The sequence below is a fragment of the Zootoca vivipara genome, chromosome 2 (genome assembly GCF_965207765.1).
Source record: "Zootoca vivipara chromosome 2, rZooViv2.hap1.1, whole genome shotgun sequence".
In the NCBI taxonomy this organism is placed as follows: Eukaryota; Metazoa; Chordata; class Lepidosauria; order Squamata; family Lacertidae; genus Zootoca; species Zootoca vivipara.
Genome location: NC_142584.1, coordinates 108,715,970 through 108,732,063, shown reverse-complemented (window position 1 = coordinate 108,732,063; position 16,094 = coordinate 108,715,970). Strand labels below are relative to the sequence as shown.

The window sequence follows — 16,094 nt, the reverse complement described above, 5'->3', positions numbered from 1 at the left end:
GAGCCAATGTAGGTCTTTTAGGACCGGTGTTATGTGATCTCGGCGGCCGCTCCCAGTCACCAGTCTAGCTGCCGCATTCGTCCCTGTGAGGTAGTTTAGGCCAAAAGCGTGTGGTTGGCCCAAATGGCTCAAGGTCATCCAGGGAATGGTATAAAGAAGTGTGAGATACAGCAATTAATGATAAATTAATCTCTAAGTATTATTATTGAGTGATTATGAAATGGTTGTATAATCTTAGCAGGTTGTGGAATTTTAGAAGGAGTATGGCTGTGACCATCACGAAGCGGCACTTCTGAACTTGCCACTGCGCAATTCACAGGAGACAGAAATGTATTGCAGTGCGTGTGGTTTCTAATATTTTGTAATCCAAAGGCAGGAAATTTCATTTCAAATGGCCGCCACTTGTCCGCCTTCTCTGACCCCAATAGTTCACGGCTGCTAACACTTCCTGCTCACACTTCTTCAGATGGTGTCCTGTCAAGCTTCCCTGGCACCCGGAGCTGTTAAAACGTTTGCAGAAATTCCTAAGTTCGTTGGAAGGAATTGTTTCCGCTCGCGATCCTTGAAATGCGCAGCAGCAGCAGCAGCAACAACTAGCCAACCCTCTGGGTTAAGTCATTCTTGGGCATTTCGGCGTATACAACCGTTGGCGTCCCGTTATGCATCTTAGTCTGGCACCCTCCAGCCTCTCTGAACTCTAGAGCTGAGTATTCGATTTGATCGGCTCCCTGGATGGCATTGGGTAGGGAAAGAGAAAAGAGACACAAGGCATAAACAGATAGTTTTAAGAAACAGCCTGGCTAGATCAGACCAGAGACCGATCTTGTCCAGTATCCTTTTGGCCACAAGGGTCAGGCGGGTGCCAATGGGAAGCCTGCAAGCTGAACTTTCTATATTTATTTATTTAATATCCTACCTTTCCTCTGAGATCAAGTGACATGTACATGAATCTTTCCCGTCCCCAAAACAATCCTGTGAGGTAAAAGGTAAAGGTAAAGGGACCCCTGACCATTAGGTCCAGTCGTGACCGACTCTGGGGTTGTGGTGCTCATCTCGCGTTATTGGCTGAGGGAGCCGGCATACAACTTCCGGGTCATGTGGCCAGCATGACTAAGCCGCTTCTGGCGAACCAGAGCAGCACACGGAAACGCCGTTTACCTTCCCGCTGTAGCTGTACCTATTTATCTACTTGCACTTTGCTGTGCTTTCGAACTGCTAGGTTGGCAGGAGCTGGGACCGAGCAACGGGAGCTCACCCCGTCGCAGGGATTCGAACCGCCGACCTTCTGATCGGCAAGCCCTAGGCTCTGTGGTTTAACCCACAGTGCCACCTGCGTCCCTGTGAGGTAGTTTAGGCCAAAAGCGTGTGGTTGGCCCAAATGGCTCAAGGTCATCCAGGGAATGGTATAAAGAAGTGTGAGATACAGCAATTAATGATAAATTAATGTGCACTATCAAAGTAAGAAGGGGGAAATGGAAGAGAAATGACTTTGACGAAATAGGGAAGATATTTGTGGAATTTGTAGAAAGGGGTCAAACCATCTCAAGAAGTAGTTTGGTGTTTTTTGGAAAGTTGGATAGTTATGATAAATAATGGTCTCAGGGGTGGGATCTACATTTTTATTTGTATTATTATTACTTTGTTTAATTTTTTTTTTTTAAAAAAAATAAAGGTCACCCAGTGGACTTCATGACTAAGTGGGGATTTGAACCCTGATCTTTATTAAGCCTTTTACCCAAACCAACCCCTCAAGTCCTATAACAATAGGAACAAGCCCCCAGTTTATCCTCAGAAGGAACAGGAGAAGTTACCCTGTTAGAAGTTACCTCCATGTAGGTGTGGTCTTCCATTCCAGGTTCTGCTTCCTCTCTTCTCTTTGAAGATCCTTCTGGTCCTGGAATCGAAAGAAGGGCATAAGACAGGGAGAATGAACCCACAGCCCTGGGGATTGGACTCCAACTCCCATCATCCTCATGCAATAATTGCCGCGTCAGAAAGAGCCATAAGTAAGACAAAAGCCTTGCAACTCACCAGCTGGGTCCTTGCTCCCTTGCATTTCCTTCGCCTTCGTAGTCTCACTGGGGATGAAAAGAATGACAGAGAAATGTTTTCTGCGCGTTAGCTGTTCAGAGTTCATTCAGACAGAAGAAATGTGCTGTGTTTGAGTGGGCATTTTATATAACCACCAACAACACACTTCTGATAAGGCACAGTAAATTGAGACTCTGACCATACAGCTCCAACTGTATGCTAGTTCAAGATTGGCTAGTTACATTTTAGATGCTTGAGCCGAGTCATGGCTTTCAGAGCATGTGATGACAGGGCAGAGATCCTGAGACGGTGCAAGTCCACAGCATCTGGTTGGAGACCAGGGGTTGTATCCAGGGTCAGTTGTCACAAACCTAAGTCAGTTGTGTCCATTGCTGTCAATGGGTATGTTCTAGGTATGAGTAGCATTGGATATGACCCTAGATTCCAAGGAGACCAAAGTTCTGGGGTGACAGAGCACATATTTATCAGACTCTGAGAGACTGATAAATTTGGTCACATAACAGAGTTGGATCTTAGCTTGGACCAATAGCGAGAAAAATTCCATCTCTGATGTAAGTGGACTAGGGGAAAAATTCTTGGAATTTCTGAGAATGCTTCCACTTTAGTGCCAACTTTCCATTACGTAAAAGCTAGTCTTTTCTGTCCACTTGGGTCATTGCAAAAATAAAAAGATCAAACTTGGAATGTGGATTCAGAAATAAAACCAAGGATATTTGCCTATTCATGAGTTCTTCTAAGGCGTATTGAACCTCAGCATCTCTAGGTGGCGCTGTTGGTCTGATTGTATCAGAATATTAATGTATGTGGGTGGGGACACGGGTGACGCTGTGGTCTAAACCACAGAGCCTAGGGCTTGCCGATCTGAAGGTCAGCGGTTTGAATCCCTGCGACGGGGTAAGCTCCCGTTGCTCGGTCCCAGCTCCTGCCAACCTAGCAGTTTGAAAGCACATCAAAGTGCAAGTAGATGAATAGGTACCACTACAGTGGGAAGGGAAACGATGTTTCCGTGCGCTGCTCTGGTTCGCCAGAAGTGGCTTAGTCATGCTAGCCACATGACCCGGAAGCTGTATGCCGGCTCCCTCGGCCAATAAAGCAAGATGAGCGTGGTGGAGTCTCCTTCTTTGGAGGTCTTTAAGCAGAGGCTTGACGGGCATATGTCAAGAATGCTTTGATGGTGTTTCCTGCTTGGCAGGGGGTTGGACTGGATGGCCCTTGTGGTCTCTTCCAACTCTATGATTCTATGATTCTATGAGCGCCGCAACCCCAGAGTTGTCTGCGAATGGACCTAACGGTCAGGGGTCCCTTTACCTTTTAAATGTATGTTACATCTTCATGGTTGCGTGGAGACATATTGAATTCTTTCAGAAACCAGTATTTTGCAGACACACACTGATGTTTTCATAGACTGGAAACTCCAGTCTAAACAACATACATAAAAAACCCAAATTTCAGTACCTGATGCTGTGTGAGCGACGATTCCTGCAGATGAGGAATACGACAACTCCCACCAAGATGAGTGCAAGGATTCCAGCAACGCAGCCCCCAATTATGTGGGAATGTTCAGGAATGTGGATGAGGAGATATTGTTTAATATATCCTATCCCCGCTTGCGCTAGCAAGCACAAAACTTTAGCAGAGTAAAACATTCCCCTTTTGCAAAATACACAGCAGAAGAACGTTTGCGCAGGCTTGATTTAAGCCACTAAAATAAAGTGTATTTTCCTGGTATTTCCCCTTTTTCCCTCTTAAAAGAAAAGACACAACACAATGCTCTTAAAAGTATAAAAGATGTTTACTTACAAGCATCTCGAGGTACAGCACACTCAAGAGGTAGACTTGCTTAGTTAAAAGGTAATATATACATTGTGAAGTTCACTTATAAGAAGTGAGACTCCATCTCATCTCTCTCTCTAGGCTGGAGGCCTTGAGGGAGAGACTCACTAAGATGTGTGTAGTCCAAGAGGTCTGGTCCAAGAGAGGGGAAATGGCTGTTTCCTTCAGGATTTATCTGCCACTTCCTCAACTCATTTGCATGTGAAGGAAGAGGAAACTACGCTTAGTCATATCCTCCTCCTCAGTCCTCCAAGTGGACTATCTAGGGATTGTTGTGACTTGACTGCACTTAACCCTTTGCATCCCACAAACCCCTTCTCAGGCAATTCACAACATACACAAAAACATACATAAATAACTTTAATCAACCACCCAAGAGTCCCAGCTTGCCACGAAGATCCTGGAACTTCTCTCTTGGCAGGGGCTTTGTTAGGACATCTGCAGTCATCTGGTCAGTGTTGCAGTAACACATTTCAACAAGTCCATCCTCGATCACCTGGCGTATGTAGTGGTACCTGACCCCAATGTGTTTGGTGCGTGCAAGGAACTTTTCACTTTGTGTCAGCTTCATACTGCTCTGATTGTCCTCCATCAAGCTGACAGGTCCCGTTCTTGGCACGCCAAAGTCCTTCAGGAGCTGATCCAGCCAGGGGATCTCTCTGCAAGCTTCCGAAGCCGCAATGTACTCAGATTCTGTGGACGATAAAGCTACACATTTCTGTTTATAGCTGCCCCATGCAATAGCTCCGTCCCCATACATAAAAACATAGCCACTTGTGGATTTATAATCCTTATTGTCCCCAGCCCAATCCGCATCAGTGTACCCAAGCAGTTTAGGGTCTCTGACAGCTGGCAGTTTTAATTTACAGTCCATGGTTCCCTTTAGATAACGAACAACCCTCTTAACTCCAGCCCAATCATGCTCAGTGGGACAACTTACTTTCCTACTTAGGATCCCCACTGCACTTGCCAGGTCAGGTCTGCATGTGGTAACCAAATACAAAAGTTTGCCAATCGCTGACCTGTATTGCGTGTTGTTTGGCAGCAACTTCGAACCTTGTTGATTCTTCAAGAAGTCTGTGGCCATCGGTGTCGCAACTGGGTGTGCGTCCTGCATCTGCATGCTTTCAATCAGTTCAGTTATCTTTTGCCTTTGGCTGAGTAAGAACGATCCATCCTCTTCTCTCTCAACTTGAATTCCCAAGTAGTATTTCACTTTTCCAAGTTCCTTGACCTCTACTTCCCTGTTGAGGTGTTTGACTATGTCTTTATAGTCTTTCTCATTTGACGTAGAAATTAAAAGGTCGTCAACAAAGGCTAAAATGTACGAAAACTGTCCATTCCTTTGTTTGGTGTACAAGCACTTATCAGCAGTCCCTTGCTTGTACCCAAGCTGCACCAGCATCTCATGGAGTTTCTGGTTCCAAGCCCTCGCTGCTTGCTTCAAACCATAAAGTCCTTTCTGCAGCTTGCACACTAGATGTGCCTCATTTGGTTTAATGAAACCTTTGGGCTGCTTCATATAAATCTGCTCAGAAATTTCGCCGTGAAGAAAGGCTGTCGCAATGTCAATATGGTAAACTGACATTTGCTTAGATGCTGCAATACTTAAAAGTAGTCTGACACTGCTGTATCGAACTGTCGGTGCAAACACTTGATCGTAATCCTCTCCATACTTCTGGGAAAAACCTTGTGCCACAAGCCTAGCTTTGTAGCGTTGCACCTCCCCTTCTGAACCCTTTTTAACCTTGAACACCCATTTACTTCCAATTGCTTCCTTACCAGGAGGTAGTTCTGTGAGTGTCCAGGTCCTGTTCCGATGAAGTGCATCTATCTCCTCCTGAGCAGCTTTCCTCCAGAGACTGGCTTCATCTGGTGGCATCCTCTCTATCTCTTCCCATTTGGAAGGTTCCTGTGGAGACGCCGACCTTGTAAGGTAGGACAGCCGTAATGGTGGAACACCTCTGTTGGTTCTGGATGAGCGTCTGACCTCTGGTCTTTCGACCGCATCAGCTTCCTCATCCTCCTCCAGCAGTGGCATATCCCCATACAGCTGCTCGTCATCATCTTCGTCTCTGGTGCTGCCAGGGGCCTGGACCTCCACGTCTTCTCGGGTGTCACCTATAGGGGGTGCTACGACACTAGAAGTTGGATTAGTACTTTGTATTGGTTCAAAAGGAAAAATCACAAATTCCTCATCCTGTGGCTCCTTGGAACAATCAATGGCAGTGTCCTTTGTATCAACTTTGCCTTGCTCATCGAAGTAAATTACATGCTGCGAACTTGTCTTGCCAGTTTGCGGATCCAAGACTCTATATCCTTTTCCTCCAGAAGCGTACCCAACTAGGATCCCTGCCTTCGCTCTGGAATCAAGTTTGTGTCTGTGCTCCTTGGGCACATGATAGTAGCACAAACTTCCAAATACACGTATATGTGACAAATTTGGGGCTTTTCCATGCCAAAGTTCAAATGGTGTGCGCTCTGCGCCTTTTGTGGGCAGTCTGTTCTGAAGATAGACTGAGCAACGAGCCGCTTCACCCCACAGCCTGTGTGACAAGTTAGCTTCCTTTAGCATGCACCTTGTCATTTCCAAAATGGATCTAAATTTCCTCTCTGCAATTGAGTTTTGTTGGGGTGTGTAGGCAACTGTGGTCACGTGTGATATGCCTTCTCTAGCCATGACGGCCTGCATCTCATGTGAACAAAATTCCCCACCATTATCGGACATTAAAATGGAAGGGGCTCGCTGGAACTTGTTCTTGACCATGTTAAGATAGTCCCTGAACAATTCCACTGTCTCACTCTTCTCCTTGATAAAGTAGGCTACGCAGAATCTCGAGAAATCGTCCAAAAATATCAAAATATATTTATTACCTCCTAGAGAAGACACATTCATTGGTCCACATAGATCTGTATGGACAATGTCCAATACTTTAGTGCTTCTCTTCTCTGCACAACGTGGGAAAGAAGGTTTAGTTGCTTTCTCACTAACACAAGTTATACATTTTGATGTTGGTGTATTTGTGTTGCTTTGCTTTACCTGCAGACCTCTCACAAGATCACCTTTCTGTAGTTCCAGAATAACGTTGGTGTCTCTGTGTCCAAGTCTCTTGTGCCAGAGTTCCAGACTTCCTTCGTCCTTTTGACTTGGTTGCGCCACCTTTGCAGACTGGTTCTGCTGGTTCTCTGAAACATTAAGCTCATATACACCATCCTTTAGTGTGCCTTGAACATAAACTTCATCATGCTTAGTCACAATACATTGTCCTTTTTCAAATGTAATTTTAAAACCTTTCCTGTCCAAACTGGACACGCTGAGTAAGTTGCAATTAAGCTTTGGTGCAAACTTAACTTCAGTTATCTTAGTATTAATTGTTTCATGATCTACGTTGAATTTCAAATTCACAGTTCCTGAACCAATTGCCTTTACAATGTTGCCATCAGCAATCTCAATTTCAGAGGTTTCATCCCCATTAATCTCATTAAAATACTCCTTTTCATAACAGAAATGAGAACTCGCTCCACTGTCAAGAATCCACTTATTGCGCTTATTTTCACAATCCTGGACAGCTAAACTCCTCTCCTGCATCAACATGGTTTGCTCATGACTCCCCTTCTTAACACCTTGTGGTTTTGAGGGGTGGGATTCAACTTTATCCCCATTTTGACTCTTGCAGTTCCTTGCTATGTGGTTTTTCCCATTGCATTTAAAACAAATTATTTCTCTAGATGTCTGTCTGGACTTTCCAAAATGCTTGGATGCATAGCTGCTATCCTTCCTCCTTGGATTCCTTTCTTGAGAATCAAGGCTATCTCTGCATTCCTCTCTTAAATGGTTGATAAGCTCATTAAAAGTTAAATCCTTTGTGTGATCCATTATACTTTTAAATGGAGCAAACGTAGGTCCCAATGATGCAAGCATAAACGTTACTTTAGTCACATCATCAAAGGCTCTGGGAGTAAGGGCAATTCTTTGAACAATCTCAGAAAAATTCTTAAAATGCTCTGTAAACTCTTCTCTAGAATTCATCTTCAACTTGAGTAACTTATCCAACAAGTATCTATAGGAACTCTCTGTAGATTGTGCATAAATGCGTTCAATGTCCTCTAGGATCTTAGATGCATCATCTTCAAAATTTATCATTGATAGATGCTCATTCCTCAAACTGCTCAAAATTATGTGCTTGGCTTCATCATTTTTAATACTCCAAGCTTCTATCTTAGCTAAAGCTTCTGCATCGGTTCCTGTAGGCTTTTCTTCCTTAATGGCCTGCAGAACACGCCTAGCAGCAAGATAAACTAAAACGCGCTGCTTCCACTGCACAAAATTATTGTCATCCAGCAGCATAAAACTTGGTCTTGCCTCACTATCAAAACTGGAGCTTGCCATCTTAAAACTTCAAAAATTTCCAAAATTCAAAAATCTTTCAAAAATCAAATTCAAAATCTCAAAAATATCTTCACTACCTCTGAGCTTTCTCAGTGCTGTAAACTCTGAGGGAGGGGAGGGGTAGTTAATCCCCCAAGCACACTGCAGAACAAAGAGACCATGTGCTCAACCAGGAAATCCTAACTGGAAAAATCCTACAGAGTTCAAAATCACAATCCAAATCAATCCTTCAAAAATACACAAAATACGCAACTCTGGGCCGCAATAACCCTATGTGGGAATGTTCAGGAATGTGGATGAGGAGATATTGTTTAATATATCCTATCCCCGCTTGCGCTAGCAAGCACAAAACTTTAGCAGAGTAAAACATTCCCCTTTTGCAAAATACACAGCAGAAGAACGTTTGCGCAGGCTTGATTTAAGCCACTAAAATAAAGTGTATTTTCCTGGTATTTCCCCTTTTTCCCTCTTAAAAGAAAAGACACAACACAATGCTCTTAAAAGTATAAAAGATGTTTACTTACAAGCATCTCGAGGTACAGCACACTCAAGAGGTAGACTTGCTTAGTTAAAAGGTAATATATACATTGTGAAGTTCACTTATAAGAAGTGAGACTCCATCTCATCTCTCTCTCTAGGCTGGAGGCCTTGAGGGAGAGACTCACTAAGATGTGTGTAGTCCAAGAGGTCTGGTCCAAGAGAGGGGAAATGGCTGTTTCCTTCAGGATTTATCTGCCACTTCCTCAACTCATTTGCATGTGAAGGAAGAGGAAACTACGCTTAGTCATATCCTCCTCCTCAGTCCTCCAAGTGGACTATCTAGGGATTGTTGTGACTTGACTGCACTTAACCCTTTGCATCCCACAAATTATACGCGGGTCAGCCGTATCGCCTACATCAGTGGGGGGGGGACGACAAACAGCTTAGAAATGCAAACACCACATTGGGCAGGAGGAAGATGGGGTGGGGCAGTTTTATATTCAAAGGGGACTCCCACCCCCAAAATTCCCCTCCCCACCTGCCCTTTCTCCTGAACACCTCCCCATTCTTTTTCAAAGCTGAGCAAAAACAACCCTTTGGCTTTGCTCTAACTGAGGGGTGTGGAGTCTTTGGCTCTCTGGATGTTGCTGAACTTCAACTCCCCCTAACCCTGGCCATTGGTCATGCTTGCTGAGGCTGATGGGATATACCTGGAAGGCCAAAGTTTCCCCACCCCTGCTGTAAATGTATCTCCATGCTGGGAAAAGCAGCTCCTATTACAATACGTAGGAATATGATTTGTACGTATGAATAAGCCATCACAGATAAAACACAATAGGTCTCTTACACGGCCTCGGACCAGTATACCTGAAGGAATGTCTCCACCCCCATCATTCAGCCCGGAAACTGAGGTCCAGCTCCAAGGGCCTTCTGGTGGGTCCCTCACTGCAAGAAGCGAAGTTACAGGGAACCAGGCAGAGGGCCTTCTTAGTAGTGGCGCCCACCCTGTGGAACACCCTCCCTTCAGATGTCAAGGAAATAAACAACTATCTGACTTTTAGACATCTGAATCTGAAAGCAGCCCTGTTTAGGGAAGTTTTTAATGCTTGATCTTTTATCGTGTTTTTAATGGTCTGTTGGGAGCCACCCAGAGTGGCTGGCGAAACCCAGCCAGATGGGCAGGGTATGATATTATTATTATTATTATTATTATTATTATTATTATTATTATTACAACATCACATTACCACTGAAAGGTCAAACTTCTCAGTTGAGAGTCGGTCCACATGTTCAGCTTGCAGCCACCAAGGAATGACCGAATGAATGAGTTATAAGAAACCTTGGAATGAACACTCATGGATGAACTGGGCCCATTTATCGTAGCTAAAATGTCTACAAGCCTTTGCCAAACTTGACACTCACCTTCCAGTTGAGGGTTTGGCTCAGACGGCGTGCCATCCATCATTCTTGGATTTTCTAAATTGCCTTCCAAACAGTAGCCATTCTGACAGGCAGGATGAGAACAGTTCCAGAGACCATAATGGCGTCTTGAAAATTGTTTTATTGTTACGACGTTCCTTATTTCCCGGATATCTGTATTGTTGGATACCGGCACGCCATTTTGAGTCCAGGTGATCTTCATGTCGCCATCAGATTTATCCTCTCTCTGGTCCTTACAGGAATTACAGGAGAGGGTTACCGAACCATGGTGTCGAGGGGGTAGGGCAGAAGGTCTGACATCAATTCCATTTTCTTTATCTGACATAAATGAACGAATGAATAAGAACGATGAAATATACTTGGAGTCGAGAGTGAATTTATTCAGCTTGTAGTAGCAAAAGAAGAATGGCTCTTTCCCCCAAACATCTGCTATATATACATTATTTACACAATGGGCCTTGTGTGATTGGCTACTTCAAGGATGCTCCTGTAGGCCAATCAGGTTGCGGATTCACTTCCTCCAGAAGCCTGATTGGCTGCTCCGGCAGGCCAATCAGGTTGTTGATTCACTTCCACCTGGAGCTGGATTGGGTGGCTCCTGCGGACCAATCAGAATGCTGCATTCTGGATCCTATTGTTCTAGGATTCAGCTCAGTACATAACAAACGATCAGACCAGGGGATCTGACCTCAGTTCTTCCCATGACCAAATTTCCTCCTATGCTATTCCTCTAACAGAGACTACGGTTCCTTCATCCCAATTACTCTACAGTTGGGGTCCTGATCACACTTCCTTCCATCCCTCCATTGTGGCAGTGTTGGGAAAAAGAAAACAGATTAACATTACATTGGGGTGAGCAGAGACGTTTAAATCTCTCTGTCCAGCACAGTGTTCTGATGGGGTTACAAATGGCTCTCGTCCTTCGACATCAGATCACTCAATTTTGCCCCAGCCTACTCTGGGCAGCTTCCAACATATATAAAAACATAACAAAACATTAAACTTTTTATATATATATAAAAAACTTCCCTATGCAGGGCTGCCTTGGGATGTCTTCCAAAGGTTGTATAGTGTTACTTATTTCCGTGGCTCAGCAGGTCACATAACTCCATACTCTCCAACATTTCAAATAGGGACGTCCTAAGGAAAAGCGGGACATTCTGGGATCAAATCACAAACCAGGGTGGCTTCTGTAAATCCAGGACCATCCCTGGAAAATCAGGAGACTTGGAGGGTCTGAAATCATATGAGCTCATGTTGCATCCACACCACAAATTTAAAGCTCATTCTACTTTTAACGGTTACTTACAGCTTCCCCAAAGGAATACTGGGAACTGTATTTTGTTCAGGGTGCTGGGCATTGTCGCTCTGGGAGGGGTCTCCTAACAAACCTCAGCACCTTTGACAAGTAAGAAGAGTTTGGATTTGATATCCCGCTTTATCACTACCCGAAGGAATCTCAAAGCGGCTAACATTCTCCTTTCCCTTCCGCACCCACAACAAACACTCTGTGAGGTGAGTGAGGCTGAGAGACTTCAGAGAAGTGTGACTAGCCCAAGGTCACCCAGCAGCTGCATGTGGAGGAGGAGGGAAGCGAACCCGGTTCCCCAGATTACAAATCCACTGCTCTTAACCACTACACCACACTGGCTCCCAGGATTCTTTGAGAGATGACTTCTTGGCAGTGGTGCCCGCCCTGTGGAACACCCTCCCATCAGATGTCAAGGAAATGAACAACTATCTGACTTTTAGAAGACAACTGAAGGCAGCCCTGTTTAGGGAAGTTTTTAATGGTTGATGTTTTATCGTGTTTTTAAAATTCTGTTGGGAGCCACCCAGAGTGGCTGGGGGAACCCAGCCGGATGGGCGGGGTATATAAAGTTTATTATTATTATTATTATTATTATTATTATTATTATTATTAAATATTAAACCGGTATAACGCTGCATTTAATGTGGATCTGTCCTATGTGCATCTAAGCCCCACCCAGGGCCAGATTTAGGTTTGATGAGGCCCTAAGCTCCTGAAGGTAATGGGGCCCTTTATATGTCCAGCTGTCCTTTGTCAACAACAAATTGTCGCTGTTTTTCATGTTGAATATATGCTATATGGTAATTTATGGACCTAATAGGTATCTAAAGCCATTTGCACATAACAAAATATGTATTTTATCAAAGTAATTGTTGAACTGAAATATAATTAAGAAGAAGTATATTATTAGTGAGAGGTTGTTTTTTTGGGGGGGGCAAGAGAGTGGGGCCCTAAGCTATAGCTTGTTAACTTACACAGTCAAACCTCGGTTTAAGTACGCCTTGGTTTGAGTATTTTCAGTTTAAGTACTCCACGGACCGTCTGGAACGGACTAATCCACTTTCCATTACTTTCAATGGGAAAGTTCGCTTCAGGTGAAGTACGCTTCAGGTTAAGTATGGACTTCCAGAACCAATTACACTCATACTTCGGGTTAAGTACGCTTCAGGTTGAGTACTCCGCGGACCCGTCTGGAATGGATTAATCCACTTTCCATTACTTTCAATGGGAAAGTTCAGGTTAAGTACAGACTTCCGGAAAGCCACTTCCGCATCTCACGGAGGTGGTGTTGTGGGCGTGGCCAGAGCGATCGCTCGCAATGGGGGCTTAGCGCTCAGCCCCCTTGCGAGACGGGAGTTCCCGCCTCCGTCATACCCGGTGCTGACCAATAGGGTCGGCCGGGAAGCGGGGCTTACCTCCTTTTAAACTAGCTGGAGGCGGGAACCTAGCTTGGCGGTTAGGCATTGGAAATTTGCATAAAAGAAGAAAGGGGGCAGATTACATCATCAGCTGCCCACAAATTGGAGATTTAACCCGTTAAAGGGGTTCCGGGGGCGTTAGCTTTGTCCTGAGCCTGCGGAGGTCAGGGCCTTATGGCACCCCCCAACGGTGGCCACAGGAGGTGTTCCAGTAGATGTACATCATTAGGCTCCTTCTGGTGGTTAATTTCTCCCAGACTGTAACACATGGGTTACAGTCGGATATAGCCTGTTAGGTTCCAATGCCTAAGCCAATACCGCTCAACATCCGTAACCAATAAAGTTGTGGCCTTTTCGCCCACTTAAAATTCATTTCACTGTGTCTTGTGTCTTATTTCCTGGGGAGCAAGGGACATCGCCACACAACCAATTGTGTTTGTAAACCGAGGAACCACTGTCTGTAAATCTGGCACTGGCCCCACCCACACTGCTGTGTAACCTCACGGTATTTTTACCAAGCTCCACGGAGACGGAGATCTTTGACGAATTTTTGTTGCCATTGGAACAGTAGAAAGTGCCCGAGTCGTTCATGTGGAGGCTTTTGAGGATGAGAATTAAGTTCCCCTTTCCCTTTTCTCCTTGCTTTTCTGCTTGCCGTTGAAACCGCTCCAGTAGCAGCAGGTCTTCTCCGGCAGAAGTTGTAGAGAATATTTCCTTCTTGCCTCCATGGCTGAAGCCAGCACAGATGGGGTAACGCGGAATCCAGTACCAAGTCAGTCTGGGCCCCTCAAGTGGGCAGGGAATTTTGACCTCTTCTCCAGCCTCCACAGAAAGCCCTGCTATGAGTTAATTTGTATGTTTAGATAGATAGATGATAGATAGAGATAGATAGATAGATAGATAGATAGATAGATAGATAGATAGAGTGGTACCTCGCAAGACAAAATTAATTCGTTCCACAAGTCGTTTCGTGTGGCGATAATTTCGTCTTGCGAAGCGCCGTTTCCCATAGGAATGCACTGAAATTTAATTACTGCGAGAAGCAAACCTACAGGGAACCAGGCAGAGGGCCTTCTTGGTAGTGGCACCCGCCCTGTGGAACGCCCTCCCATCGGAGGTCAGAGAGATAAACAACTACCTGACATTTAGAAAATACCTAAAGGCAGCCCTGTTTAGGGAAGTTTTTAGTCTGTGATATTCTAATGTATTTTAATGTGTGTTGGAAGCCGCCCAGAGTGGCGGGGGGGGGGAACCCGGCCAGATGGGCGGGGTATAAATAATATACAGTGGTACCTCAGTTTATGAACACAATTGGTTCCGGAAGTCTGTTCATAAACTGAAGCGTTCATAAACTGAAGTGAACTTTCCCATTCAAAGTAATGGAAAGTGGATTAATCTGTTCCAGATGGTCCATGGAGTACTTAAACTGAAGCGTTCATAAACTGAAGCGAACTTTCCCATTGAAAGTAATGGAAAGGGGATTAATCCGTTCCAGACGGGTCTGCGGAGTAAGCGTACTTAACCCGAAGCATGGGTGTAATTGGTTCCAGAAGTCTGTTCATAAACTGAAGTGTTCATAAACTGAAGTGAACTTTCCCATTGAAAGTAATGGAAAGTGAATTAATCCGCTCCAGATGGGTCTGCGGCGTTCGTAAACTGAAAATTCGTAAACCGAGGTGTTCATAAACCGAGGTTCCACTGTATTATTATTATTATTATTATTATTATTATTATGATTATGATGATGATGCACCATTTTTCTGGGTCCTTCCTACCTCCTTGCAAGGAGGGGAGGGAACCCTGTTGCAACAGAAAAATAAATATCTGTCTTGCTTTCACTGCATCCTGTTGTTCAAAGAGGGACAGATTTGATGAAGTGAACATGTGTGAGGGCCGACCAAAGTTGTTGAGGTTTTTTTTAGGATTTTACCCCAGGGGCCGGATTAAATCATCCAGCGGGCTGCATTAGGCCCCCGAAACCGACTTTGGACATGCCTGACGTAGAGGTCTTAGTCCCTTGGGGAGTTGGGCAGCAAAAGTAAAAACAAAAAACAAAAACACCTATTTTTTCTATAACAACAGCAGCAATACTGACACCATACAAATATATGCTAAGAAATGAAGAAATAAGTAAAGAAGTTGGAGTTCTTGACTAAAGATCCCACAGAAATAGTAGAAAGGCAAAACTCAGGCCACCGTAGTAATGTATCCCTGATAGTGGTTCAAATGATACAATAGTTTCAAATAGTCTTTTCTGTAGTTGGATTTATTAATAGAAGTTTATATGTCAGATAAGGGGACCCGGGTGGCGCTGTGGGTTAAACCACAGAGCCTAGGGCTTGCCGATCAGAAGGTCGGCGGTTCGAATCCCCACAACGGGGTGAGCTCCCGTTGCTCGGTCCCAACTCCTGCCCACCTAGCAGTTCGAAAGCACCTCAAAGTGCAAGTAGATAAATAGGTACCACTACAGCGGGAAGGTAAACGGCGTTTCCGTGCGCTGCTCTGGTTCGCCAGAAGTGGCTTTGTTATGCTCCCACATGACCTGGAAGCTATACGCCGGCTCCCTCGGCCAATAAAGCAAGATGAGCGCCGCAACCCCAGAGTCAGTCACGACTGGACCTAATGGTCAGGGGTCCCTTTACCTTTATACGTCAGATGAAGTGTATATACCAGGACAGGGCCCTGTTTCGACAATTCTTCTTCAGCTGGAATAAGTTAAGTATACATTCATTAGAGACCCTCTAAGAACATGGGATCTTGGGGGGGGGGGAACAACCCTGTTCAGAAACCAGTTAAGTCCCCAACTTCCTGTGTGGAGCCTGAACCCAGAACACAAGGTTCACACAGTTGCCGCCTCCTAACGGGTGCACATCCAGCTATTTTGTTCAAGGCAGAAGAGCAGGGGCCAGTTGAAAAATGAGCAAACCCTCTTCTCCAGCTCGAATAAATGAATTGCCTCCAAGTGATCAGCTAAGGTCTCCTGCCTCAAAGTTTCCTTGCCCCTTCCTGGGAAGGGTTTGCAGCTTACCCCTGTGAGCGTCTGTCTTCAAAACAGCCAGGGCGGTGGCGGCCAGAATTAAGAAAGGAAAGGGCTTCACGGGGGAAAGCGGAGAGGGGGATTCTCCAACCATGCCTTTCCGCAGCACAGCAGCTTCTGCTTCTCAAGAGG

The 16,094-nt window shown here is 44.9% G+C and overlaps 1 protein-coding gene across 2 annotated transcripts; it reads right to left on the bottom strand.

The window, feature by feature from the left end:
• Positions 1 to 345: 345 nt before the first annotated feature.
• Positions 346 to 16,094, bottom strand: MPIG6B (megakaryocyte and platelet inhibitory receptor G6b). 2 transcript variants are annotated; one of them, XM_088662723.1, is made up of 8 exons: positions 15,954 to 16,094; positions 13,441 to 13,764; positions 10,178 to 10,513; positions 9,148 to 9,167; positions 3,508 to 3,602; positions 2,032 to 2,078; positions 1,827 to 1,894; positions 346 to 728 (listed from the first exon to the last, which is right to left on the bottom strand). In XM_088662723.1, the coding sequence occupies exons 1-8, from the start codon at positions 16,054 to 16,056 to the stop codon at positions 594 to 596; spliced, it is 1,128 nt and encodes a 375-aa protein (XP_088518849.1). In that variant the 5' UTR covers positions 16,057 to 16,094; the 3' UTR covers positions 346 to 593. The 2 variants fall into 2 exon arrangements, with proteins under 2 accessions (XP_088518849.1, XP_088518850.1); XM_088662724.1 differs by having other exon boundaries at positions 13,441 to 13,761; positions 15,954 to 16,089.

Bases quoted from the DNA above. Each gene is read 5' to 3' on its own strand.
- MPIG6B (XM_088662723.1), bottom strand. From the start codon at position 16,056: ATGGTTGGAGAATCCCCCTCTCCGCTTTCCCCCGTGAAGCCCTTTCCT. The intron at 3,603-9,147 runs ATAATTTGTGGG...GAACATTCCCAC, and splicing joins GCGATACGGCTGACCCGCGT to ATAATTGGGGGCTGCGTTGC. The intron at 2,079-3,507 runs GTACTGAAATTT...TTTCATCCCCAG, and splicing joins CGTCGCTCACACAGCATCAG to TGAGACTACGAAGGCGAAGG.